The sequence below is a fragment of the Phodopus roborovskii genome, unplaced genomic scaffold (genome assembly GCF_943737965.1).
Source record: "Phodopus roborovskii unplaced genomic scaffold, PHOROB, whole genome shotgun sequence".
NCBI classification, from domain to species: domain Eukaryota; kingdom Metazoa; phylum Chordata; class Mammalia; order Rodentia; family Cricetidae; genus Phodopus; species Phodopus roborovskii.
Genome location: NW_026126460.1, coordinates 4,527,378 through 4,553,121, shown reverse-complemented (window position 1 = coordinate 4,553,121; position 25,744 = coordinate 4,527,378). Strand labels below are relative to the sequence as shown.

Genomic DNA, 25,744 nt, shown 5'->3' with positions numbered 1-25,744 from the left:
ATCTTTAGTAATTTGCAACAAATAGATAACCTGGAGCAGGAAAAATCTTACCTAGTGACCGGTCAAGGTGATGTAATTAATCTTGAGATTATTAAAACATCCATTTCCAAAAGAAGATAGCAACAGAGGAGATAATGGGTGTATATGGTAGGCCCATTGACAAACATTCCCATCACTGTTGCAGCACTGGGAGATAATGGGTGTATATGGTAGGCCCATTGACAAACATTCCCATCACTGTTGCAGCACTGGGAGATAGTGGGTGTATATGGTAGGCCCATTGACAAACATTCCCATCACTGTTGCAGCACTGGGAGATAATGGGTGTATATGGTGGCCCATTGACAAACATTCCCATCACTGTTGCAGCACTGGGAGATAATGGGTGTATATGGTAGGCCCATTGACAAACATTCCCATCACTGTTGCAGCACTGGGAGATAATGGGTGTATATGGTAGGCCCATTGACAAACATTCCCATCACTGTTGCAGCACTGGGAGATAATGGGTGTATATGGTAGGCCCATTGACAAACATTCCCATCACTGTTGCAGCACTGGGAGATAATGGGTGTATATGGTAGGCCCATTGACAAACATTCCCATCACTGTTGCAGCACTGGCTATCAAACCCTCTACCAGCCAAACTGCATTTCTAGTACATTCCCAACAGAGAATGAGAAGGTAGCAGCTTGGCAGGTGTAGTTGCCCTTGCCGTTTCCCTGATAACTGTGAACTATGCTGTTAGTGGTGAACGGTAGATTAGAGTAGTGGGTGTTTCATTACTAAGGTTGGTGATGGTGGGTGATTACATGGTGTAGAAATGTCTGGGGATGGTGGATTTTTTTTCTTTTTTCTTTTTTTGTCTTGGCTAGTCTAGGAAATGCTTTCTTTTAACAAATTAAAAAAGCTAAAGATCTTCACTTTCATATCTTTTATGAAAAACATCTATTACTAAAATGGCTAAGTTAAATTTTTTATGGTATGAATAGCTCACCCTTTCTTTGGGGGTTTTTGGACTTGTATTAAAAAAAATATACTAGTATCATTAGTGTACCAGATACACAGCAATTCAGTACTCTATATATTAACAATATATTATAACCATGAAAATAATGATAAATTTTGTTTTTATCTCTCAACAGTGGAAAGAGTGGAGAGAGAAAACCTTTCAGACTATTGTGTTCTGGGCCAGCGTCCAATGCATTTACCAAATATGAACCAGCTGGCATCCCTGGGGAAAACCAACGAACAGTCTCCTCATAGCCAAATCCACCACAGTACTCCAATCCGAAACCAAGTGCCCGCATTACAGCCCATCATGAGCCCTGGTCTTCTCTCACCCCAGCTCAGTCCACAGCTTGTCAGGCAGCAAATAGCCATGGCCCATCTGATAAACCAACAGATAGCCGTTAGCCGGCTCCTGGCTCACCAGCATCCTCAAGCCATCAACCAGCAGTTCTTGAATCATCCACCCATCCCCAGAGCAGTGAAGCCAGAGCCAACCAACTCCTCTGTGGAAGTCTCTCCTGATATCTACCAGCAAGTTAGAGATGAGCTGAAGAGGGCCAGTGTGTCCCAAGCTGTGTTTGCAAGAGTGGCATTCAACCGCACACAGGTATAGTTAACACATTCTCGCCATTCTCCAGCTCATTTCCCACAGTGGGGAAGCAATGTGACACGTCTTCATTTCTTAATACTCTCTTCAGAATGTTTTATGGAGATGAGAGATGGCTCAGGAGATGCTTGCTGTTCAAGCATCAGGACCTGAGTCCAGATCCTCTGCACCCGTGTAAAAGCTGGCCGGTGGGCACACATCTTTAAGCCTAGTGTGAGACAGGTGGCAGGGAGAGTCTGGAGCTCTCTGGAGATCCATAAGGAAGACCGCAATGTCAGCCTCTGGCCTCCTTCTGCATATGTACCTCCATACACACATCAGGCACACATGACATACACACTATACAGAAAAATACATATTTCAGAGCATACATAATTGTATAATATTCTTCTGTTGTGGTATAATGTCACCACTCATCCCTACAAGGCCTTAATTAATTAATTTCAACAATGTAACAAATACCTGAGACACTACCATGCACCTTATCTCCAGAATCTTAACCCCTGAATGGCACGGTGTCTGTGTATACTCCGCCCTCATCCTTACCATCCGTGTTTCCCTGCATGGACATTTGATCAGGAATTTGATCCTCCACCACTTAAAAAATATTTGAGACTAGTTGTAACACTATTTATACACACTCAAATAGCCTGTTTTTAAATCTTTTTTTTTTTGAACATTATAAAAGCTTTTCTATAAACCTTTCAAAATGTACAAGTCAGATTTGAGATAGTACCATATAGTTACTTATATTTTTAATGTTTCAAAAGAATTACATGCAGCTATAATTTTCCATGATAGAGGCCAATTGTCCATCACACATATGTTGTTTTACTGAGTGAGCTCGTTTGAAAGATTTTTTTTACCCCTCTTTGTGCTTCAAGTGTACATCAGAATGGAGTGGTGTTAAAATAAGGATTTCAGAGCTCATCCTGATTTAGGCCTACAGGATTTTTTTTCTTACAAGGTCTGAGGTGGTGCTTACATTGCAGGCTCAGGGTGGAGGGGTACATTGTGCAAACCGTTTATCCTATGTTATGAGGAACCAATGGGCAAAAAGGCTTAGCCTTGGGGAACTAATGGCCTCAGTAATGGACAGAGGGTCACCACAAATGTGGTAGATAACACAGAGCATGTTCAGTGGGGGCCTGGGAAGCTGGGCTTGGGGGACATTTACAGTAGTATGAGCAAGATGAGTCCTCAGGAGCACAGCAGGCTGGACTAAATGGCCTCACTGCGTGTGAGGTTGGAAAACAGAGTCCTGGGTGAAAACTTGAAAAAAAAAAAATTGAGTTTTAGGTTCCTGGGGGAAGTAGGTTAATACAATTTAATGATGATCAAGGAGTATATTTAAGCTAGTGGAATTCATAAGGGAAATATTGAGTCAAAAACTGTGGGAACAGGTAGTTGATAATAAAACTAGATGTTGGTGGGAGATCATAGGTCAAAAAAAGTTTATGCTTTAAGCACGGGGAATGGCAAAGGTCTTATGTGGGAATGTGCTATGACTCAGTAAGCCAACTTTGATCTTAGAAGGTTTTGGCTTTTCTAGCTTATTGTAGCAGGTAGGTAGGACTAGGCTGCTGTGAGAGGCCAGATGAAATGTGGGGAGGTACTGAAAGAGATGGGTGTCAGTAGAGAGGAGTGCACCCTCGGGAAGTAGCATAGGAGTAAAATTGTGGCTAGTGTGTTGACGATACAGGGGGAAGCAGTAATGGTGCTATCAGAGCTTGAGCCTGGCGAGTCCAAGTAAAGGTACAGTTATGAGAATCGTCAAGAGATACCCTGCAGGAGCGGCTGAGAAAGGCCACAGTGACTGTTTGGGATCTAGTTGTTTTTACTTTGACATATTGGCAGATTTCTTATGAAGATTGGCAATGAACACTGAAACTTAAGTTTGGCACTAAAACCAGTGGGTAGGGACAGACTAAGAGATTGGAAAAGTGTTACAGAGCCTGGGATTTAAACTAGGGAAGGGAAAGGTAATGTGATGTGACAGTTTGATAAGAAACCATCACAGTTTCAAGTTCCCCCGGGAGTGGTACTGTTTGGGGAGGTTGTGGAATCTTAGGAGGCAGAGTCTTGCTGGCGGAAATATGTTACTATGGGTAGACTTCTAGGGTTGATAGCCTCTTGTTGTCTGCCTCTGCTGATCTGTGTGTCCATGAAAATATAAATCTTCCTGATTCTGATGGTTCCCACACCTTTCCTGCCATTGTGGCTTGCAAGCCAATTAACTCCTCCTTAATTTGCTTTTGTCATGAGATTTATCACAGAAAGAGAAAAGTAACTAATATAGACAGTAACCATACCCACCTTCAGAACCAAGAAAATGGAAGAAATGCCAGAAGAGTGCATTGGTGGTCATGGAGTAACAGGGAGATGATAGCAAGTGGGAACAGACTCTAGAACATGTATTTCTCAACTTGTGGGTTGTGAACCCCCTGGGGGGTCTCATATCAGATATTTATAATTCATAACCAGTAGCAAAATTACAGTTATGAAGTAGCAATGAAATAATTTTATGTTTGGGCTGACCACAACATGTAGAACTGTATCAAAGGGTGGCAGCATTAGGAAGGTTGAGAACCACTGCTCTAGAAGACTCTTACATGGGTTGAAAGCTAAGGTACATGAAGAAAGAAAGGCTTGACATTATGCCACAAGATTGACATTATGCCACAAGATTTGACATGATGTCTGTTGGTTGGGAGATGTCCTTCTCAAATTTCAGAGAGTAGGTTTGTTATAGTGGTGAGGACAGGAGCAATACTATGGGAGTAAGGGATGATTAAGTGCTCAGGATGCAGAAGCAGATTGCTTTTTCAAAACTGACTATTAAAAAAGGCAGCTAGAAGCTAAGGAACAGCTTGAATGTGATAGGCGTCAACTTAAGATGGGAGGTAGTTTGCAACTTCAGATCAGATTTAGTAACATGAAGCAGCAATGGGGTCATTGATTGTGGCTGGGCACCTGCTGGATGGGAGCAAAGAAGAGGCCCTAGGGTCGCTTAGGTTCCATTTTTATGTGTTAGTTATGTAGGAGGACAGGAGAGGCAGCATCTTGTGTATCTTGTGCTCCATGTAGCTACCTTATATACTCTATTAATGTTAGCAGCTATTCCCATCAGTTCAAAAAAAAAAAATGCATTCACGGAGACCCACATATACTTCATGTGACTTAAAAGACATAGGCAGCATTTGTGTATTCATAGTTATCTAGACTACAGTTGTATACAGCTCTGTCCCTTTGGAGAAAATCTGTTGCCCACTACTGAAAATTCAAAGTGGAGGGATACATCTATCTTCTACAGTTCTCTGTGTGAGTGTGTTCTTCATTCTATAATCTGTGTGCATGAATAGACATTTCATGCGCAGCCAACATTTTATTGCCTAGTTATATGCATAGCTCTTTTTGGCTGAGGATAAAATTGAAACCATGATTGTACTACTTTAGATTTTCAAAGTGGAATACAGTATATGTTCTACCCAAATAGCACGAAGCTTGAGAGAAGATGCACAATGAGTCAAGACCATAGACAGACTGTTTCAGTGAGAGGCCACGCTCTATCAGGGCACTAGACTCCTGTAGGAGTCTTCTCCTGAGGAATCTATTTTTATGGATTAAAGATTTTTCTTTGGCATTGCCACCTTTGAAGTGCCATGTTATAAAAAGCACAGAACACATTTTATTATTTCCCTCCTGCCATTAAATTTGTAAGATGGCTACACCCAGAAAGAAACATTCACTTTCAATCAAAATGAGCTTGAGTTCATGGGCCAGCCTTGAGGATATCAAATGGAAACTACATAGGAATGTATGAGTATTTCCTTTTTGAATTCTGCTTTTAATTTGGGAAAGCTTTTCATCCCTCTGGGATCATAACCTGTTGTATATAAGCCCTGCCTAATCAAGGTAGATGGTATTGACAGAATGACATAGTTTGAACTTGAGCAGGAGGTCAGCAGGCAGATTGTTTTTGCTGTGTGTTCTGCAGTCACTAACAGCACAAATGGGCAGCTGGTCTAACCAGCTGTATTGTTAAATGGGAAATATGGTGTTGTATACCCCATGAAACCAGCCATGGATTTTCCAAATGGTGAGGCTTTTTTTTTTTTTTTTTTTTTTTTTTAAAAAAACTGGAATCAGACATTTCTGGGTGATGGGTGATAGTGTAACTTGCCAGGTAAAATTCATATGGCAAAATAATTAATGACATATTAATCTTTTTTTTCTAGAAAGCATGTTAACCTCTTGGTCACATGGAACCAGAACTATTCATTTTTGATAGGCATCTTGAGAAATTATCCTTAGTTGATCTCTTGATGTGTATAGCATGTTCTCATGTGCCTGAGTATTTTACTGAAGTAATTGATGTCTCCAGGACTCATCTATTATTAGCGTCAATAAAAAGTGGTGTGTCACATGATAGTTTATGTCCTTGCATTTGTGCTCAAAGATTTAGCAAGTAATCTGACTAGTTTGTGCATGTGTAGGTGTACAGAAACTAAACTCATCTGCAAACATTCATCAGTCCAGCAAGAATATAAACATGAAAACCTTATCCACCTGCTTTTAAGACTTACAGATGAAAACCTCACGCTTACAGTAAATGGTATTTAAAACTGTATGTTATTGAAAGAGACTATTCATTACCTTAGATGGCTGATCCGTTTACCATCTGATTATGTAAAATGACATCATTAGGGATGATATTTCCAAGAATTATTTTTAAGGTTAATACATAGTGATAGGACTTATCATGGCATTTTCATGCATAAATGCTGTTATATTACTGTAGTTTGTTCTCATTGCTCGCCTTCCCCACTATCTTCCTGTGTCCCTTGTTCACTCCCACCCGTATTGGTTTTTAATACGTTTTAATTTTGATACACAAGTCTTTCAAAGTCCCTTATGCATCTGTCCAGAAACACCTTGTCTTGTGTCATACACATAGCTTCTAGTTTAGGCAATAGATAACCTTCTTGCGGTCTTCTTTTACTGGTTTTGTTATTATTTTTACATTTTGCTTCTTGCTTACCAATGAAACATATCATATAAACTAAATATGCAAGATGAGTTCATGTTCTTCACAAGGGAGTTATGGTGTTTATGTCAGTAGTGCCAGGATGTGAACTCTCCAGTATGGCATGGGGCTGATAGAGTTCTGGACACAGTATATGTAGTAGCATTGCACCTGTACACATCTTTTGGAAGAAATAGTCCTGCTTGCCATGCCATTTTATAGCCATAGGGACCTAAGGAGAACAGTGAGGTGACAATATCTATTCGCTTACCTGTCTACTTTAAGCACTTTCCCTTGTGGTCTTTGCTGGACCACAGAGGCAGGGAAATAAATACCTTGCTTTGTTTGTGATGCCCCACACTCATGCCTGCACTTCTGATGTGGGTTCTACATTTGAAGGGCTGTCCTTAGGCTACTAGATGTTGGCAGAGAACGGGAAAAGCTTTGCTGCTGTGTGACAGGAACCACACAGCGACAGCCCACCGCCTCACCCCTTGAGGAAGAGATTTCTCTGACACTCCCAAGTTGTCTGTGTAATCAGGTTGAAGCCCCAACATGGCCGGGGTTTTATTTTACCCTTCACTGTCCCCCACCACTCTCGCTTGGAAGCATTTTATTAACAAACCTCTTGTGTAGGAATATTTAGCCCAGGATTACAGATCCATGCTGGTTTTATGTAACTGACATTCGGACATGCCATCTAAGCAGAAGTTGGAGCATAGTGTCATCAAAATGATGCCCATTCATCCCACGAAGCAACCGCCATGTGTGGTATGAGGCTAGTGTGGCTGCGTCTGCTGCTTGGTTTTGAAAATTTTATCATCATAGTTATTTTAAACCTGAAACCTGGTAGCTCGTCAGTTCACTGAATGGAAAATAGAATTATCGAGACTGACTTAGGGATATTGAGTCATGAGAGGGGTAGATTGAGACTGCAATTGGGAATGAGAGACTATGAATATGAGTAGGAGTGAGATTCAGGAGAGAAATGGGATTCTAAGCTTTAAGAGGTATGCCACTGTTGCCTGGAGCCTCACTAGCCTGAGCTGTGACACAGCGGTTATGGGAGGTCCCAGCAGCTCTGCTCTTTGGCCCTGCCCCTCTCCAGTCCTTTGTCATAGGTTCAAGTGGTGCCTGTTGAATAGTAATTTCTGTCAGGTTTTGTTTTTTGTTCCCTTTTCTTCTGTCTTTATCCTGAATCCATCTTAAGTTGGCACCTTCCTCTCATTAGGTCTGTAGATGTGAAGTAAGCCACTTGGTTATTTGCCACATTTGTGTCTTTGCATATTTAAATGGGATTGTGACTCCTAATTTCCAGCTTTCTGTTTTCTTTGTTAAAGTGTAGACTTGAAGACATTTATCGGGGGCTTATGTAGGATGCAAGGCTTGTGTAGTGTTTTAAGGCTTAATATTACTGGCATCCACTGACCTATAAGAAGTAATGTTTCATAAAATATGTACAGTGACTTTTACTTAATAGATAAACTATTCGCTAATTTATTTAAAAATCCAATGACCTACATATTCATATGTTCACAAGTCCCCATTTACTAACATTGCTTCTCCTCTGAGACCTTCCGTCTGAGCAAATCTGTTAAATGAAGTAGAGGAAGCTTTGATCCAAACTAGGGTAAATCCAGTGGAACGGATGCTCTGCCACATGTGAACGGGATGCCAGAGCAGAGAAACTGGGGGTGACCCTCACATCCTCTCTCTTCTTCCCTTTACGCTGGCAGCAGAGCACAGGGATACTCTAGGCAGGGAGTCAGCAATAAGACGTTTGCACCTGTTGGGAGTGAGATTTTCTCTAGGTGTGTTGTTTGTGTAGCTTTATCCATTTTCTTCTCCTCTAGCAGAGAGTGTGAAGAAGGACTTGCTGAGCTGACCCTTGGGAACTTATTTTTGATAGAAGCATAGATGTGTATAATACATGTGCTCTTTTAGGATAGTGGGTTTTGATTTGTTGTCCTGCTATTCCAGTTTAGTGAAAATTCACTGAAGAAGTAGTGCCTGTGCCCTGATAGAGAACAGGACCCCTCAAATTCTGTGGGGACTCTTTTGATTGACCTGTCCTCATTTGACTACTTTTTATTTATTTATTTTTTTAAATGAGACTTTGCAGGGGAAAAAAATCTGCAGTTTACTCATCAAAGCCACATCATTTGAAGAAACTTAAGACCAGGGTCATAAATACAATTTATGAAGTCACTCAGCAACTGGAGAATGTTTTCAGCAGATTGGAAAATTAGATTGAATGATGTATCAGAAAATTTGGCAGGAAGGCCAGCTGTTGAAAATGCGAACGTTGTATAAAATGGCATGGGTTTTGATTTAAGCTTTGTTTACCCAGTGTTTGGAATATATGCATGCCCCAAACTGTTAGGGTTAAATTTTCTAAGAACTTGCTAAACATTAGGATTTGAGGCAGCGCGGTCAGAATGAGATCTGTGACGACTAAAGAGAAATCTTAGCTGCAAAGTCTCAGGGGTCTAAGTGTGAATCACCTTTGGAAGAGGCAGGAATTGTCTTTTTGTTTCATTGTTTCATCTGCACATATTGTTAGCTGGAGATGGGCATAATTTAATTATACATTGAAGTTTATATTTGTATAAAATTTTACCTCCAAGATATTCATGTTTGTCTTCAGTTGACAGTGTCAGTCATGATTATTTCTCAGTTATCTAGTTGAGATCCAGGCTCTTTTCAAGTCAGGGACCACAATGTAAATGCAGGGTCTTCTTGACTCCATGGTCCAGTGAGCTGGTTATAAAATAACAAGGACACATTCGAGAAAAAGGAAGTCCAGTCCTGTAAAGTGGGCTGTCAGTGTAAAATGCTGCAGGTCAGGCATGAACATGTTATTGAGTTTTGAAGTAAATAATATGCTCTCTTTTGATTTCAGAACATTAAATTAATAAAGTAAGGAGAGATGGCCTTGCTTACTTCATAAAATAGTCTTTCATTTCAAAATCACTGGCTTGACTTCTCAGATCGAAAGATTTTAATAATATTAATACCTCCCAAGATAGCAGTGTCTCGGAGTTATTGGATAGTGTGTGTGTGTGGGCTTCTCTAGATAGCAATCTTACCTTAGAACATACATATAAAGAATATTGTCAATTAGCACCTTTTGGGCAACCTCAGCCAAGAAGCATGGATTGATCAGGTCAAGGATTAAATGGTACAGGCTCAAAGCTTTGTCTGTCTGTGCCTTCAGTAAAGGGGAGGTTGATTCAGCAGTAGAAAACTATACAGCTCAACCCCTCTCCCAAATCCACCTGAAATAGAAGATATAGGTAACAGAAGATGGAAAGATGTGGTGTTCTCCCTTGTTCACAAAACAGAATCAGAGTAAGCCAACATGTTGGCAACTGTCCTGACTGTTGCTCCTACCTCTGACTGATGGCATTGCAAGTTAGTTCCTGGATTTGTTATAGGAAATTCAAATTTTCTGTGTCTAGGAAATAGAAGATTCTGATTTGGTGATAATTTTGTAAGTCATTTTTTCACCATTGTCTACCAATGACTGGTTCACTCATTTCACACAGAGAGGAAATCTTCATCTTCAATATTTGTATCTGCCATTCCTGGAGATATTTTAGTGAAAAACCTCGATTTCTGGTGTGAGCATCTCTTGTTGTATTTTCTAACTAATCTTTAAAGTTGTAGGTAGGTCATATATTACAGTTTTATGAAAATCTCACTGAGGAAATGGGAACACTAGTTTTAGTTCTCATCACTTACACATCTCATCATTGTTCAATTAATAAGTATTAAAACCGTGTGTTCAGGGTGTGTTCCTTCCAGAGCTACTGATTGAATTGAGGTACAGTTGGCTAGGGGTTAAGTCCATGTTTGTTCAATACAGTGCATGAATCTTTACAGCCCAGAAATGCTGCAGCATAGATATAACTGTATCCATTTGGAATCAATTGGAGATTTCCAAGCAATTTCGATCTGTCTATAACTATTTACCCAAAAATAATCACTATAGTCTACTTCTGAACTTCTCTTAACCACTACCATGCCCATTTGGAGTACTTGGTAGACCATGTCTGAGAGACACATGTTTGTACACACATCATACTTATCTCCAGCTCTATACATTGCTAAAGCAAAGTCTTGATGAAAAATAAAAAAAGACCTTATAAAATCATTCTTATAATTTGAACAACTCTACATTTTAGATTTCCAGTTCATTATGAAGGTGGTTTTGATCTATAAAATTACCTTTATGATCCACTAATAACTTTGATCCAAGTTTAAATAATGATAGTGTTTGAGGTTATTCAAAATCATTTCAGTGTTACATAGGAAAAGAAAGTTACCTTACTTTTCTGAAGTGTACAGCTTTTGAGACAGGGTCTCCTGTAGCTCACAGGCTATCCATGAACATGCTCAGTAGCTGTTTATGGTCTTGAACTTGTCATCCTCCTGTTTTTTACCTCCCAAGTTCTACAATTACAGGCTTGTGCCATCATGCCCAGCAACAATTACTACCTTAATTTGAGCTTATCTGAACAACTCATATAGTCATTCCACTTTATATAATTATTACCCTTCTTTATATCTTCTTCTTTCCCAAATAATTTGATTGCCCCACTTCTTAAAACTCATTATTCATACTTTGCCTTATATATGAGAAAGCATTTAGCAAAATATAGCTGGCAAACTTTTAATAATCAAGGCTTCAAATTTAAAATAAGAGGTGTATTTATTTCAACATGGTCTACTCATGTTCACATTTTACAGCCATTTTTAAAAAATGTATTTAGAGGCAATGCTAGGCATCACAATGATTTGTGGCATTTATGGAGCTCTTGGCTCACATCTATATTCATATTAATGCTGTAGAGACCCTTGTAAAGGAGTAGGGTTCCCTCAGTTTTACAGGTGAGGAAATCTGCTCCATGGAGAGTAATTGATCCTTGTCTAATTAGAGTCCAGTTTTCAACCCAGGAGGTCTGAGATCAGAGCTCATATCATAACTGCTACATTCTCAATCTTTTCTGCTATCATACATAGTGTATGAAAAATGCAATTCATTCCTCAAGATGGTACAAGCAGTAAACACCTTTTCAAACAGTAATTTTACTGTGGTGTGTGAGTGCCATAGTCTCAGATGAAGTAGGCAAGAATGGGTGCTTTGACCCTGAAGGTAACAGGAGTTAAAATAGCAGTAAAGAACACAGTACTTTGGTGTCTCAAGACAGCTTGCGCTACTGCTATGCTTTGCTTATATTTAGAAGCTTCTGATATACTTGAAATGGAAATAATCAGTAAATGTAACTTTTGTTTTGTTCTGTGTTTAGAAAGCACCAATCTTGCTAATGTTGTGATAATATAGCCAAACTATTAAGTGTGGTGAGCTTATTACCAATGATTGTTTCATAGAGCATTCATGGAAATGAGGGCTAGCCAGAGCCCTGAGCTTTATTAGTGAGACAGTCAAGGGCATGATATCAGTGTGTGTGAAAGCCCTGCCTGTGTCCAGAACTGAGTGTTTCACTGACAAAGTGTTTCCAAAGAGAAGCTGTTCATTCTTCTGCTTTTATTATTTAGTGCTATTGTGTTTAGAAAATTTTGGCTTTGAATGTGTGTGAATAATCCTGTTGTAGTAACTATCACTCCCTAAAGACAGGATGGAACAAAGGGCAAGGAAGAGTGATGGGAGATGTCATTCTGTATATGTTTCTCATACTGGTTAATGAATAAAGCACTGTTGGCGGATAGGAAAGGACGATAGGAAGGACTAGGAGACAAGGAGGAAAGAGGAAGGAATAAGGAGGAGTCAGCATGGAGAGGCCAGGGAGACCAGACTCCTGCCCCACTCCCCGGTAGGTGAAACCACATGGAAATACATAGAAATGGGTTAATAATTAAGACAGAGCTAGCCAATAAGAAACTAGCACCTGGTCAACAGCATAATATCAAATACAGAGTCTCTGTGTATTAATTGGGGCTAGCGCGGTGGTGGGACCAGACCAGTGGCAGGCAGAAAAACCTTACTGCTTACAGAAGAGTGTCATGAAACTGTTGATGAAATATGTCTGCTATTGTGTAGGATTTGTAGGTTAAAATGGCAGACCAGGTTTTGGATGTCTTGCTATTGGGCATGGCTACCTGTGGCTTTTATGGGTTCTGTACTTAAGAAAGTACAGACATTTTTGGCTTCAAGAATGTTCTGCCATGCCCATTTATCTTGTGTTACATGTGTAATATATTCTGATGTGTCAGGTACCATGGTCAAGTTTTATTGCATGTACTGGGAAGAAGGTTTCTCATGACACAAGAATTTCATTTATAAGTTTCAGGCTTAAGGTATATGATACAGTTGTTTTAAAGTGGGATTTACATGTTGAAAAATCTCAGTTTCAGGGATCATTTTCAGTAGATTGAGTAAATGATCTTGAATGTTTCATGAGCTAGACTTTAAATATATGACCTGCTAGGGCCTGCTGTAGACTTTTCACCCAAGATAAGACTCCTTCCCACATCTGTAATGAGTATTTTCTTAAAGTTCTGTATTCTTCATATCACCAGCTCATCATCAAAAAAGAATACATAGAATCAGCCCCCGGTGATTGTATATGGGAGAGAGATAGTTTTTATTATATGATGGGAATGAGGTAGTTGTTATAGGGACCAATGTGAAAGATGGTGAGTGGAATAAATGTGAGAACAAAGTTTTGTGTACCTCAATCCAAGGGTCAGCTAAATATGTGCATATACATCTCTCTTAGTGCTTTCCATCTTTGGCCTGTAACTGTTAACTTTTGTAAATGCATTTTTACTTGCAGAGTACATTAATTCCCTTTAGATGTTCAATTCTATCCAACCCATCCTACAAAATATGACATTCATAGGCTGTCTTTCTCAATAAAGAAATATTGTAATAAAAGAGCGATTTTATTAAACTAATGCAATAACGACATTTTCTTTGAGGATTTAGCACATCATTTTTAATAATAAAAATCAAATTGCCACTGTTGTGCCCAGTATACATTTTATTCAAATCAGACTAAGTACTCTGGCTTCATGGCTCAGCAGAGCTCTGGGAGTTGGGGGGTGGGGTGAATATTTTTAGCATTACACAAATGAATTTCAACAGCCAGAATCATAGTACAGTTGTAGACTATGGGAAACATGTTATGTCCATAAACAGAGGAAGCTATGCCTGGGGAGCTTCTAGAAGGAAATGAGATGAGGAAAACAGCTTCATAAGATAGGTCAACTTTTACATGGTGGATGCTAGGAGGATCAGGCGACATGCCGCTGGCTTTATTGCTCTCTCTAACTCCTACAGAACCTCCGATGTGTTGCCTCTTTGCTATGTGGGATTAGCCTAGGAATTTGACTTTACCCAGCTTTTTAAGAGGGCACCAATGATTAATTGGTTGTATAACAACAACAATATTCTCTTGTTACCTGAGACACCAGAACTGTATGGAAATTAAGACTGGTAAAAGGGAGAGTGGAATATAAGCAACACAGAGAGGACCTTCCATCCCTTTCTGCATTCAAGGGAGTGGTCATAAACAAACCATACTCCAGGGCAAGTGAAAAGTGGCCCAAGTGCCCTGCAAAGTCTCCTGTGCCTCAGAAGATGGGAGAGAGCCTGCAGATTTTTTTTAAGTCTTATTATTGGTTATGATATCTTTTGTTTCGAACACCATGCCATTGTAAACACATACAGACTCACTGTGATATATTCTGGAATCATACATTTTCAAAAGAGATGACCCTTGATTCCCTAAAAGGCTTATCATTAAATACTTTGTGTAACTGACCCGCCTATCTCAGTGTGTCTTCTATTAATGACTAAAGTATGCTGTGAGGAGACAGGGCTTATGCTTTCTGACACTGCCAGTCTGTGTGCTCCTAAAATGTATGGACTGTATGATTTCCCGTGGAGCATAGCTCAGCAGTACATGTGAAGGGCTAATGTGACCTTCTCATATCTGCCCTTATCAGATCATAGCCCAGAGCTTTCACACTGTTTGCTGAATATGGTCAGCGAGTTGCTGTTTGGATTGAGTTACCTCTATCTGTTGGAATAATATGTGAACACGGCAAGTTGCCTTTCTTGTCTCCCATTTCAACGGTCACAAGCAGCCATGTATGTAATTTATAGAAATGGAAATGGCCTCCAGCTAGTTTGATTCTTAGAGAAACACCAGGCTTTGGCCCCTCCATTTTCCCCTACACACCTGGTGTATATCACTTTAAAAAATAAATTATGCCTCATTAAATTACAATTAAGTGGAATCATGATCATTTGTTTTTCTGGAAGGAAGATGTTTTGCATATTGAAAGCCTAATTTGTTGCAGGTGACAAAAAGGCTGAGCAGATTATCTAATATCGCCTCATTTTGGGGCAATGTCTGTTGCTTGGTGTGTGTCTACACCAATACTTCCAGATCTTATTAATGTGCATGGTCGTTTTCACTTCAGAGTATCTTATACCACTTAAGAAAGCAGATTTCCCTTGGTTGTCTGGAGAAAGCATGGTCTCATTTTGTTCAGATGTTTTTTTGCAGTCCTCCCTTCCTGGCTTTATACCATTATCTTTCCCTGCAGGTGCTACTCATATTTAAAGCTTCAGCTAGATCCTCTTTCACCCCTTTCACAAAAGCCTGCCCCCTCTATCCCACAGCTGGTGATGCTTCTTACTTTGAAGCAAGATGGCGCTGGCTGTATTTCAGGACATTTCTCACCCCCCCCACTCTTCCCTTTCTTTTCCATTCTTCTCCCATCCCTTCCCTCCCTTTTTCTCCTTTTCCCTGCTCCCTTCCCCTCCCCTCCCCTCCTTATCTCTCTTTAGGTCTACCTTTCTTTCATGTTCCTAGAGTCTCTGCATGACCAGGGACAGCCCTGACCTCATGTTCCTCCTGCCTCTGTTGGAATCACTGGTGTGCAAATAATGCACCAACACACTCAGCCAGAGCTTTTTACAGTGTGCTCCTGTAAAACCTGCATCCCACCATGCAGAAAATTCTTTGCAAACAAAATCTTTCTCTTTTTGGTCTTTTTGTCTACCCCCTGAGCTTTTTACCAAATGAGAAAGGAATTAAGAGCTGCTCTTATTTGGGTCAAGTACACTGAGTTTGGGAGTTCCCTAGACAGTTGAGGGGTGCTATCTGGCTTAGGGTTTTCATAGACTTTTTTTGTTTTTTTTTTTTTACCTGTGACCAATATAGCTTAACTCCAGAAAGGTGCCAAAACCTGGCAAACTGTGTATAAGGACTATCTTCTCAGATCCATCCAGACCTGCCTGCCCTATGGAAGTCTGGGCAATCCTAAAACCTAGATCATGCAGGTCTCTGTTCTCTTATAGTATTGAAGGCTTCCCTAAGATATTCTGCAAGCTGTCCCTGGGAAGTGACAAGGCTAGTGTAGAAGCTTGAAAGTCAATCATGGTAATGTTTACTACACCTTTCTGAGAATCATCATGCACCCTGCACACATAGGAAAAGCTGCATCACTTGGTGAGGTATTAAAACAGACTCAATGACTGAAGTACAGTCATTCATGGTATTACTCAGAAATGCTGTTTTTCATTAGGCAAAAGGAGACCATGAATCTCTTTTACTTTAAAAGTTGCCTCAGTTCCTTCCTTTTATCTTTGAAGATAGCCTATATTACCAAGTAAGCCAGACTACATTATACAATCTGTTGTTTTGTACTTCAAATTATTTTGATCTTATCAAGTTCCTTCCCAGACCTGTCTATAATTCTAGTGCTAGTGATGGTGTAAAAGCCTGTAAAACTCCCCTATTGGTGAGCCAGGGGAAAGACCCCAAAGTCCCCTTTGCCCAAACTTCTGTCTGTATTCCAGTGACTTAGAACCCAAGAAGTAATGTAAAGGGCATGTGTACTTTGTGTCAACCTGTGCCCTCACAGGCAATATGTTTCCTTGTCTTATGTAAAGTAGGCTAACGCCACTGAGGAAACTGTATGTCTCCCTGGAGAAGGGTCTATTTATTGCCCACAATGAGGCAAATACTTAATGGCCATTTTACTCAATACTGGCAGTATGTTTTAATATGATTACTGGTATGAAACTTTAATAAGCAATATCCTGGTTAATTTGTTAATTTCATGATCTTCCTATTGCTAGGAGTGCATCTTTTTTTTTTTTCTTCTTCCAGAGCCCAGGTGCCACGCCACATTTTCTGTATCTGAAGCTGCATAATAGCAATGTCCAAGTGACACCTCCTGCTTGGCTGGTTGATAATTAAAATGCCAGATGACATAGTAGCAAAGGCTTTAGAAATATTTATGTGAGATTAATTATTAATTTATGTTCCATTCAAGACAGATTCAATATGATAAACATTTATTCATCTTGATAATTAGTGGGTGGTGGGGTGGTTTGTGTGGATGCGAGAGTTAGGCTGTAGATTGTGTGCGTGTGATAATTTTCAACTAACTGAATTCATTTCACATATATGTCTGCACAATTTAGACCATACTTTTAAAGTATTAGTTTGCAGTAGTTAAAGGTGTATCAGTAACTTAAGTAAAAATGTCAGAGCCAAATATGGACGGTCTTGTGCACTCCAGCTGGTCACTTTCTATTGAAAATATCTTGAGTGAAACCAATGCACTTTGGGGCCACTGCCACACCAATGAAAGCTGAGGTAAAGGATTTGGAGCAATGTTGCAACTTGATGGTGGCCATATAGGAAGGTGGCACTGGCTAAGCCTGTTCATTTGAGACTATGTCTGCAATGAGGTAAATGAATCACTGGAAACAGTATATGCCACAATCCACTCACAATACAAATGCTGTGTGTCTTTCTCTGCAGCAGTGATGTTGACATCCTCAAGGCTACTCTGAGAGATGGGGGAGTTTTCCTAGAAGGCTATCTAGCACTGTAGAGGAAGGATCCTATGCAAGCAACAAATAAAAACAGTCTATAATTTTTAATGACTTTTTGGTTGTTGGGAGACCTACAAGCATAATTTTTAGTTATGATACATTAGAATAATAGTTTTGACATCACTATTTTATATGTAAAAAGCCTTTGCTGTAATATACTATGTAACGCATAAAAGTAATTTCATGAAGAATAAGTTAAACTCTGCCTTTGAGATATTTTGAATTATAATCATAGTGAGTATCTCCATGGTGACCCTAAAATTCTTTTATTACAATACTGAAGGTATGTTGGGGAGAGAGAAAGGAGAATGGGGGAGGAGGGAGGGAAGAAAACCAACTCATTCTTTCTGGGCATGACTCATCATGAGAAAAAAGAAAAGCTCAGAAAATATCAATCTTAGTGTCACATCGACTTTGGAAATTGGAAGCAATTTAAAATCCTCTTCCTTTCTTATATTAACTTAGAGCATTTTAAAAAAGAAAATCTTTGAGGCAAATCCATTATGAGTATATTTCAGGTTGCTCAGTTAAAATGGGAAGTAGGGCAACTGACTCTTAATTCCAGACAGAGAATGGATTCACAGGATACGTAACTCTTTCCTGGAAGACAAGCACCTCACTTCTTGCTTCTCGAAGCATGCCATGAGGTCTTGATTTTCTTCTAATCATTGTAGCTGTCAGCTATTTTTACACATACCACCTACCTTGCTCTCTCCTTGAGCACATATGTGCATGCCCACATACCAAATCACACATATCCACACATACACATTCACATTTCTTCTAGCTTCATTATGTGGCATATTTTACCCTTATTTACATTCTGACCTCAGACACGCACTGTGTGTTTCCCAGCTATATTTATGTGTATATTTCTTCCAAGTGTTAGAATTCCTCCAGTCAAAGTAAGGGTGACTTCCAAGTGTGGAGCTAGCATAGGTTCCTTGCAGTAGAGCTGTGATTTAAGACAATTATTAGGTTTATGTGTGCATATGTGCATATGTGTACCACAGTGCACATGTGGGAATCAGGATAGCTTGCAGGAGTCAGTTCCCGCCTCCTATCATGTAAGCCCCCCCCCCAATTGAACCAAGGTCATTGGGCAAGCACTTTTACCCACTGAACCATCTTGCCAGCCCTTATATGATGCCCTGAATGATGGTTGGACTTCCTTGCAATGCGGTTAACTGTGTGATATGCATTCCTATAAGTGACATTTACTACTGCATTGCAATACACTAATGTATATGAAAATGCCCACTGTGCCCTGCATGTTTCTGGCCAGCCAGATCATACTTCTTCCCCTCACATCCACTGCTGTTTTATATGTGAACTGTGTGTCTTGCATTTATAGTAATTCCTTTCAGTGTAAACATCATTGGTACCAGCCGTGCTTTGCTACAGTTCATAGAAGTGACTTTTTCATGACTTGGGGTTGCCCCATCTGTTCTGAGCAACAGGATTAATGTCTTAGTTTTTCCTGGGGGAACAGCCCTAAACCCTGATCTCATAGTGCCTTGCAGAAGGGTATCAACTAAGAAGAGGAAATGATGCCTCTATGTGGTGATCCAACAAGTGTCTGGGGCGGTAATGGAGCTGCTTCTGCCCTAAATTCATTATGGCTTGTCTGTCCTTCCCTCCTCTCAGGCCACGCTGCTTTCCTAGAGCATTGGCAAAATCTCTGTCATTAGGCTACACAAAACACTGCATTTAAAGCTCCCTGATTTGGTTGAGTCTCACATTCAGAAAACTACATTAGAGCATGTTCAGGTCCCTAGCTAATGTGACCACATTTTCATCACTTTTAATTATAAGATTAGAACTTCCCCAGGAGGCTACCTCACAAAAGCCTTGGGTGCCTTGTGGTACCTGTGCGAGCATAGCTATTGTGTGTGAGGGTTGGGAGGCAGAGTGCAACCATTTGCTTTCTCTCTCTCTCTCTCTCTCTCTCTCTCTCTCTCTCTCTCTCTCTCTCTCTCTCTCGCTCTCGCTCTCGCTATAGGAAATGTCTATATTGAAATCAGTGGCCGGTCATACGGAAATTCAGCCAAACTTTTATTTTATTTTTTTTTTTAAATGGATGTGAATCTCCCATGCTGTTTAAATGTCGGAACTAAATTTACCGAACTTGGCAGATTTGTAAAGCTAAGCAGGACTGCCAAGAGTTCCCAGTTTCAAGCAGAGTTTCTTACAGCTCCTGAAATACTTGCAGGAGGCACCTGGTGGTAATTGCAGTTCCACATTTCCTCCCAAGCGCCTACCTTGCTCGCTGGCATTGCCACACATAGGATTATTACAGCGATGATGAGGTGGGGGAATAGAAGTCCTAAAATAAGGCACAGCCCCGGAAGGGAAGCACATTCCCACAGATTCCTTCTGAGCCTTCAGGAATCAGGCTTGTCCCTGGTATCCTCTCAAGCTGGTCGTGCCAAACAAACCAGAGGGGCAGTAGGGTGGGAGATGGAAACCATATAAATCTGCAGACATGACTTTGCCTGTTTTTCTCCCCGCTCTGCCAGGGATTGTTATCAGAGATCCTGCGTAAGGAAGAAGACCCCAGGACTGCTTCCCAGTCTCTGCTAGTAAACCTGAGGGCCATGCAGAACTTCCTCAATCTGCCTGAAGTGGAGCGTGACCGCATTTACCAAGATGAGCGAGAGCGGAGCATGAACCCCAATGTGAGCATGGTCTCCTCTGCCTCTAGTAGTCCCAGCTCCTCCCGAACCCCTCAGGTGAGCTACCTGCTCCATGCTTCACTTACAAATGCCTTGCTTCATGGATGGATAATCTGTTTTCTCCTGAGCACCAAGAAACATAACTCAAGGGTTTTATAACCCAAGGAACAGGTCAAAGGGGATAGCCCGTGTCTATGTCATGTGGTCATCCCATTCTGTGGTATGTTATTCTTTTCCCTTTGGGAAAGCTCCATTCCTCCCCATGAGCAGATAAGGGGTGCTAGGCAAGAGTAGGTGGGGTGAGCTCCTACTCATTGTGTGGTTTCAGAAGAAAGGTGTGGGGATTGTGTGGAAGTTGTATGTGTGTGTGTGTGTGTGTGTGTGTGTGTGTGTAATCTCAAGCACTTTATTTTCCTCAAATTGCTTGTTTATTCAGTGGGGAGGGGAAAGTAGTTGAGGGCAAGAAGCAACAGTTCAGATGCTGCTGTAAGCAGTCCAGAAAGACAAAATGGAAGGCTAGAGAGAGGGTCAGCACTGAAGATTATTACTTTTGTTTGTATCTCCAGCTGCAGGGACTGCAACACTTCTGACCTCCTTGCCACCTGCACTCATGTGCACACACCCACCCCCCACATTACAAAGAAAATAAGACTTTTCAAAGAGCACGGTAGGAAAGTCTTGTGTGTAGGGAGTATGGTAGCTGGGCCAGAGTGATTGATGGGTCCTGGCGATAGGACACCTCAGTTTGCCCCTTGTGGACTTTGGGAACTTCTGGCCTTCCTGTCTGCACACTTCTAGTGTTCAGAATGCAAGGTTACCAGAGCACATTTCTGATTCAAATGTAAGCCACTCATTTCTCACTTACCCTTTGCTTCCCCTAAACGTTCCCTACTTGTTGGTATAATCAAAGCACTCCATTCCCCAGGATGCCTAAATTCTGAGTGATGGTTCTCAAATCAACAGAACTGGTACATATCCATTTGTGCAAAACTGAAAACTGAGTCCTTTAAAATAAATGGTTGGTTTGCTCGGCTACTGAAGTTTTGTTCTTACTAGTTAGTTTTCTGGTACATTCCAAGAAGCTGATTAAACACAGAACCAGAACTATATTCTGTTAGGAATATTAGATTCTTCACAAGTATAATATAATTTTCCCCCATATACCTTGATCTATATTTTTTCACCCCGCCATAGATTTGTAACTAAAGGTCACTTTCCATCACAGCCTGCCAAACTGTATTACTTACAATTTAGTCTTTAGTAAATTATGAGACATACTGACTGTTAAAGTCTTGACTGCTTACTTTGGACATGTGCAACCAAACCTTTTATTTTTCTTTGAATATCAGGGACCATATAGTGAACTGTTAGGACATTGCTTACTTGCGCTAATATTGACCGACAGTAAAGTCAGTAGTGTTCTTACCACATTTAAAGGCTGTTCAGCCATTATTGGAGAGTCTAGCCGTACTTCCTACTCCATGTCCCTTCAGGCAGGCAGTTCTCCTGGAACAAGGCCACTTGTACTTGTTAGAAAACCACACAAGTCAGTTAGTTTTGTGTTCAGTGTCTTCGTAATATTTTTCTAACAAGATTGTATCTTCGGCATTTTTCCAAAGACCGGATCCCTTCCAGAGCCAGCTTAGTGTGGCTTCACAATTAGGACATTTTCTTTGTTTGAATTAGGATCTGATCTTGAGAATTCCTAGATAAAGGTTCCCTTAGGGATAAGTACAGGAAGTTGAGCATTTAATTTTACAGTTTTTTGTTTTCTGAAAATACATGTGAAATTTTCAGATATACTTTTGAGGAGTATAATCCTAGAACCACGATTATACATTCACTCCCATTTTATTCTATATCTGTGGCTGAAGGTTGGGAAGGGGAAAGTTGCTTGAATATTTCAAACATTTATGTATACCTGTGTACCTATGTGCTTAAAATTCTTTCTGGTGCATCTCAGTAACAAAGGTGCTTTGTACAATCAGGGACAGCAGCTAGCCAAGCCTGGTGATACATGCCTATAATCAGCAAAGCCATCAGTTACATAGCAAGACCAAGGCTCAAAACAGGGAGGAAAATGGTGCAACTTTCTAGAGATTTTGAGAATGGAGGAACTACAGACAGCCCTTATTTGGAGCCAGCAACTTCATTCACACAGACAGCTTTGCACACGTTATTTTTTCAGACGCCTTGATCATTTTATTATTAGTTTAACAACACATCAGTGACATTTCAGGTTTGAGATTAAACCTCCAGTATCATCTCATACTTCTTCAGTGGCCAGTGTTCTGACATGGGAAGAGAGCGGCCATTTATTCACATTCACTGTTGGCACAGCAAGTACTGTGAGCAGTTTGCACAAATTCCACCATTGTTGTTTCTGTGGTGATGCTCTTCTGTTACCAATGAGGAAACAGACTCAGCTGGGCTAAAAAGATAGTTCAAGTCAGTTCCCTTGATTGAGGACTTGAACTGCAGTTATACTGGCACCAGAATCCAGAGTCTTGCCCACGTACTATAGTTACCACTTAGTTTTGGCCCCTAGTGTTCAGGTGAAGATTTAGGTAATCAGGTAAGCAGAGGCAGTGAAGGTAATGAAGACAGTTGATGAAGGTGATGCCACTCACTCAGGGGGGAGAACAGTGTGTGAGCTAGACAACGTGAGAAGAAGAGAGAATTGCTTGAAGAACCTAGAGGGCTGCGTTGTTATGGGGTAGCATAGTGAAACTGGGGCACTGAAGCATAGACTGCGTGAGTTCGGGGAGCCTTCCCTCACTATTTCATGGCCTTTATAAAAGCAAGTAAAGACCTCTGCTGTTCCAGCCCCTTTACCTGCAAATCAGAATACTGGCACTTCACCCACTAGATTTTTATAAGTATTACATGAGAAAACAGAAGTCAACAGTCTTCCTGGAATTTCTGACCAACAGGAGCCCATAAATTACACTCACTATGACTTGGTAATGGCTAGCAATAAAGATGGGATGGGTGGGGCAAAGGAAGATGGCAAATGCCACTGTGTGCTGCCGAGCCTCCATGGGAACTTAGAGCAGGAAGTCCAGGCTCACAACATCCTTGCACAGGATGGCTATGGTCTGACTGCATGCTGTCTTCTATCAGACCTGCATATTGCCAGCCCAGGGGAGGGCAGCTCAGGGCAGCAGCAGAGAGGAAGTTGTGGTTTGCAGACATCATTCTTATTATGGGATTTTAGGGTGAGTGAGAACAAAATAAAAACCAAACTTAGACCCATTTAGTCAGCAATGTTCATGTACCCAAGGATGGGTTGCCAGATTTAAGAAACCTGCTTGGACCTTCCAGGCAGGCAGCTTGGGCATCTGCCTAAGTAAGCAGTGCCTCTCTGGCAGTCTTTTGGATCAGGTTGATTCGGATGTTTTAGGGTATTCCTACCCTGGGAAGCACAACACCTTCTGCATTGTCCTTCATTTGTCTCTGAAGCTAATGGGAAATCATTCAATTAAAACGAGCGTGGCAGAATGCATAAAACCACAATATGAGTTTAAGAAAATGAAAACTGTGCATGGAAGGCATCTGAAGCCCAGTTTTATGAAATGAAATTTTGTTTCATTTCCAGTGATTTCCTAGGTGAAATTAGGTGACTGTCTGGGTAGCATAATGACGATAATGATGGGGACCGCACATACTCAAATAACATACATGAAGCCTTAATAAAGAATGAGAGGTACTCACGGGAGTACATTAAATTGAGTAATAATTTATTATTTAGAGACCTCTACCCATTTACTCAGTGTTTTTTTCCTTAAGAATTTTCTCTTCCTGTAAGGTGTACCATTTTTACAAAGAAAAAGGTGAGTGTGTTCTGCATGCTTGCTTGTAGATAGATGCCATGTTTGGGTGCCCAGGGTTGCCTTTCTACCTGTGAGCCACCAGGATACTGTGAGGGCAAGCAGGAGCTGACAGGATTCTGTATGTCCTATAGGAATCCATTGCAATTATTTCCAATCACAATTAACCTGATTAGAATAATGGACAGGAAGTGTCCCTCTGTAGCTAATGTGGTTTGGCATCAGCTGACTGGAACCCTCTGATAATTTCTGCACAGATGGTTGCTCTGAATGCAGCACTTTTTAAATTATTATTTTCATGGTCTCTTGGTAGGCCAAAACCTCGACACCGACAACAGACCTCCCTATTAAGGTGGACGGCGCCAACGTCAACATCACAGCTGCCATTTATGACGAGATCCAACAGGAGATGAAAAGGGCCAAGGTGTCTCAAGCCCTGTTTGCCAAAGTGGCTGCAAACAAAAGTCAGGTGAGTGATTTTTTTTTTTTTTAAAGAGCAAAACAGAAGGCTGGGACTGCTCTCCTTCCCCTCCAATAAAAACACATCTGCTTTTATAATAATAATAACAATAATAACCCCTGGGGAGCCCATCATACTCTGCCTTCTGCCCCATGGCTTTGCTGTAACTCCCACTGGAGCTCAGAACAGATACAATGCCAGAACCTTGCTTCATTCTCTTAAATAACAATTTGATATTAAAGAATCAGGATTGAAATATTTCCCCCCTCATCCAAAGCCTGCTGCACTCTTTAGGGGGAAAAAAAATTCTGTTTCTTGGGAAGCAGATTTTTTTTTTTTTTTTTTTTTTTTTTTAAGTTTAAAGAAAATGTAGCCTGTGCACAACACCCTCCTCCTTGAGACCACATTCAACCAGGGTTCATCACCTCCTTATTCCCACCAGGGTAAGGGCTGATTTTGTTCTAATAACTACTTTTGCCCAGCCCCAGAGACGCCTTACTATTGTCAGGTGTTTCGTTCACATATAGAATACAGTTGTTTTTCCAGGTGAAAACACATGTGGGGCTTCCAGAGTAAGTGCTAAAATCTTTTAGCAGGAAAACATAGCTGCTTATCCAGTGAAAGTGTTCAGCAACAGGATCGAGGGGAGTACAATGCTCAGGGGATACAGCACACAGATGCTCGGCTTTGCTTCTGAGAGCAGCAACAGTTGCAGAATCTACTCTGCTTCAGCTTGCTGTAGCGGGCAGTCACCAGCTTAGCCTTGTGGGCCCCTTATTCATCCCACAGAAAAACAATTAATGCAGGGTGCAGGAAATGCAAGTTAGCTACAGCATCGTTTTGAGTGCCCTTGGTTTCTGAGCTTGATTGCCACTGTGCTTTGCATGGCAGATGCTTTCATTCCTACATATGCAAATGGTAGAATGGTCCTTACCCTTTCCCTAACAGATCTGCTGTGTACTATTGTTTTCACTGTATGCTGAGTTACTACTGTGTGTTACAGTACTAAGTTACTGGGTGTCACATTTCTACTAAGCAAGAAAATGTTCAATAAAAATTGTCCTTAAAATGATAAATGTTATATTTAGATAATTGTTTGCAGGTTAACTTTTTTTTTTTTTTTTTTGACCTATGGTTTCATAGTAACTTACTTTCAGTTTTTTAATAAAAAGAGAGGATACTAAAGGCATTTGGAGGATTGAAATGTTCATTTCCCTTTTCAGTTTCCATGTAGTCATTCTTCCAAATGA

At 40.7% G+C, this 25,744-nt stretch overlaps 1 protein-coding gene across 2 annotated transcripts in view; it reads left to right on the top strand.

Annotated features, from left to right (window-relative positions):
- Positions 1-25,744, top strand: part of Satb2 (SATB homeobox 2) — a 164,582-nt gene that overhangs the window by 93,729 nt on the left and 45,109 nt on the right. For both annotated transcript variants that reach the window (XM_051190227.1, XM_051190228.1), the window contains exons 7-9: positions 1,146-1,618; positions 20,049-20,261; positions 24,348-24,503. In XM_051190227.1, the coding sequence (XP_051046184.1) occupies positions 1,146-1,618; positions 20,049-20,261; positions 24,348-24,503 (842 nt within the window). The remainder of the gene's footprint in view (positions 1-1,145; positions 1,619-20,048; positions 20,262-24,347; positions 24,504-25,744) is intronic.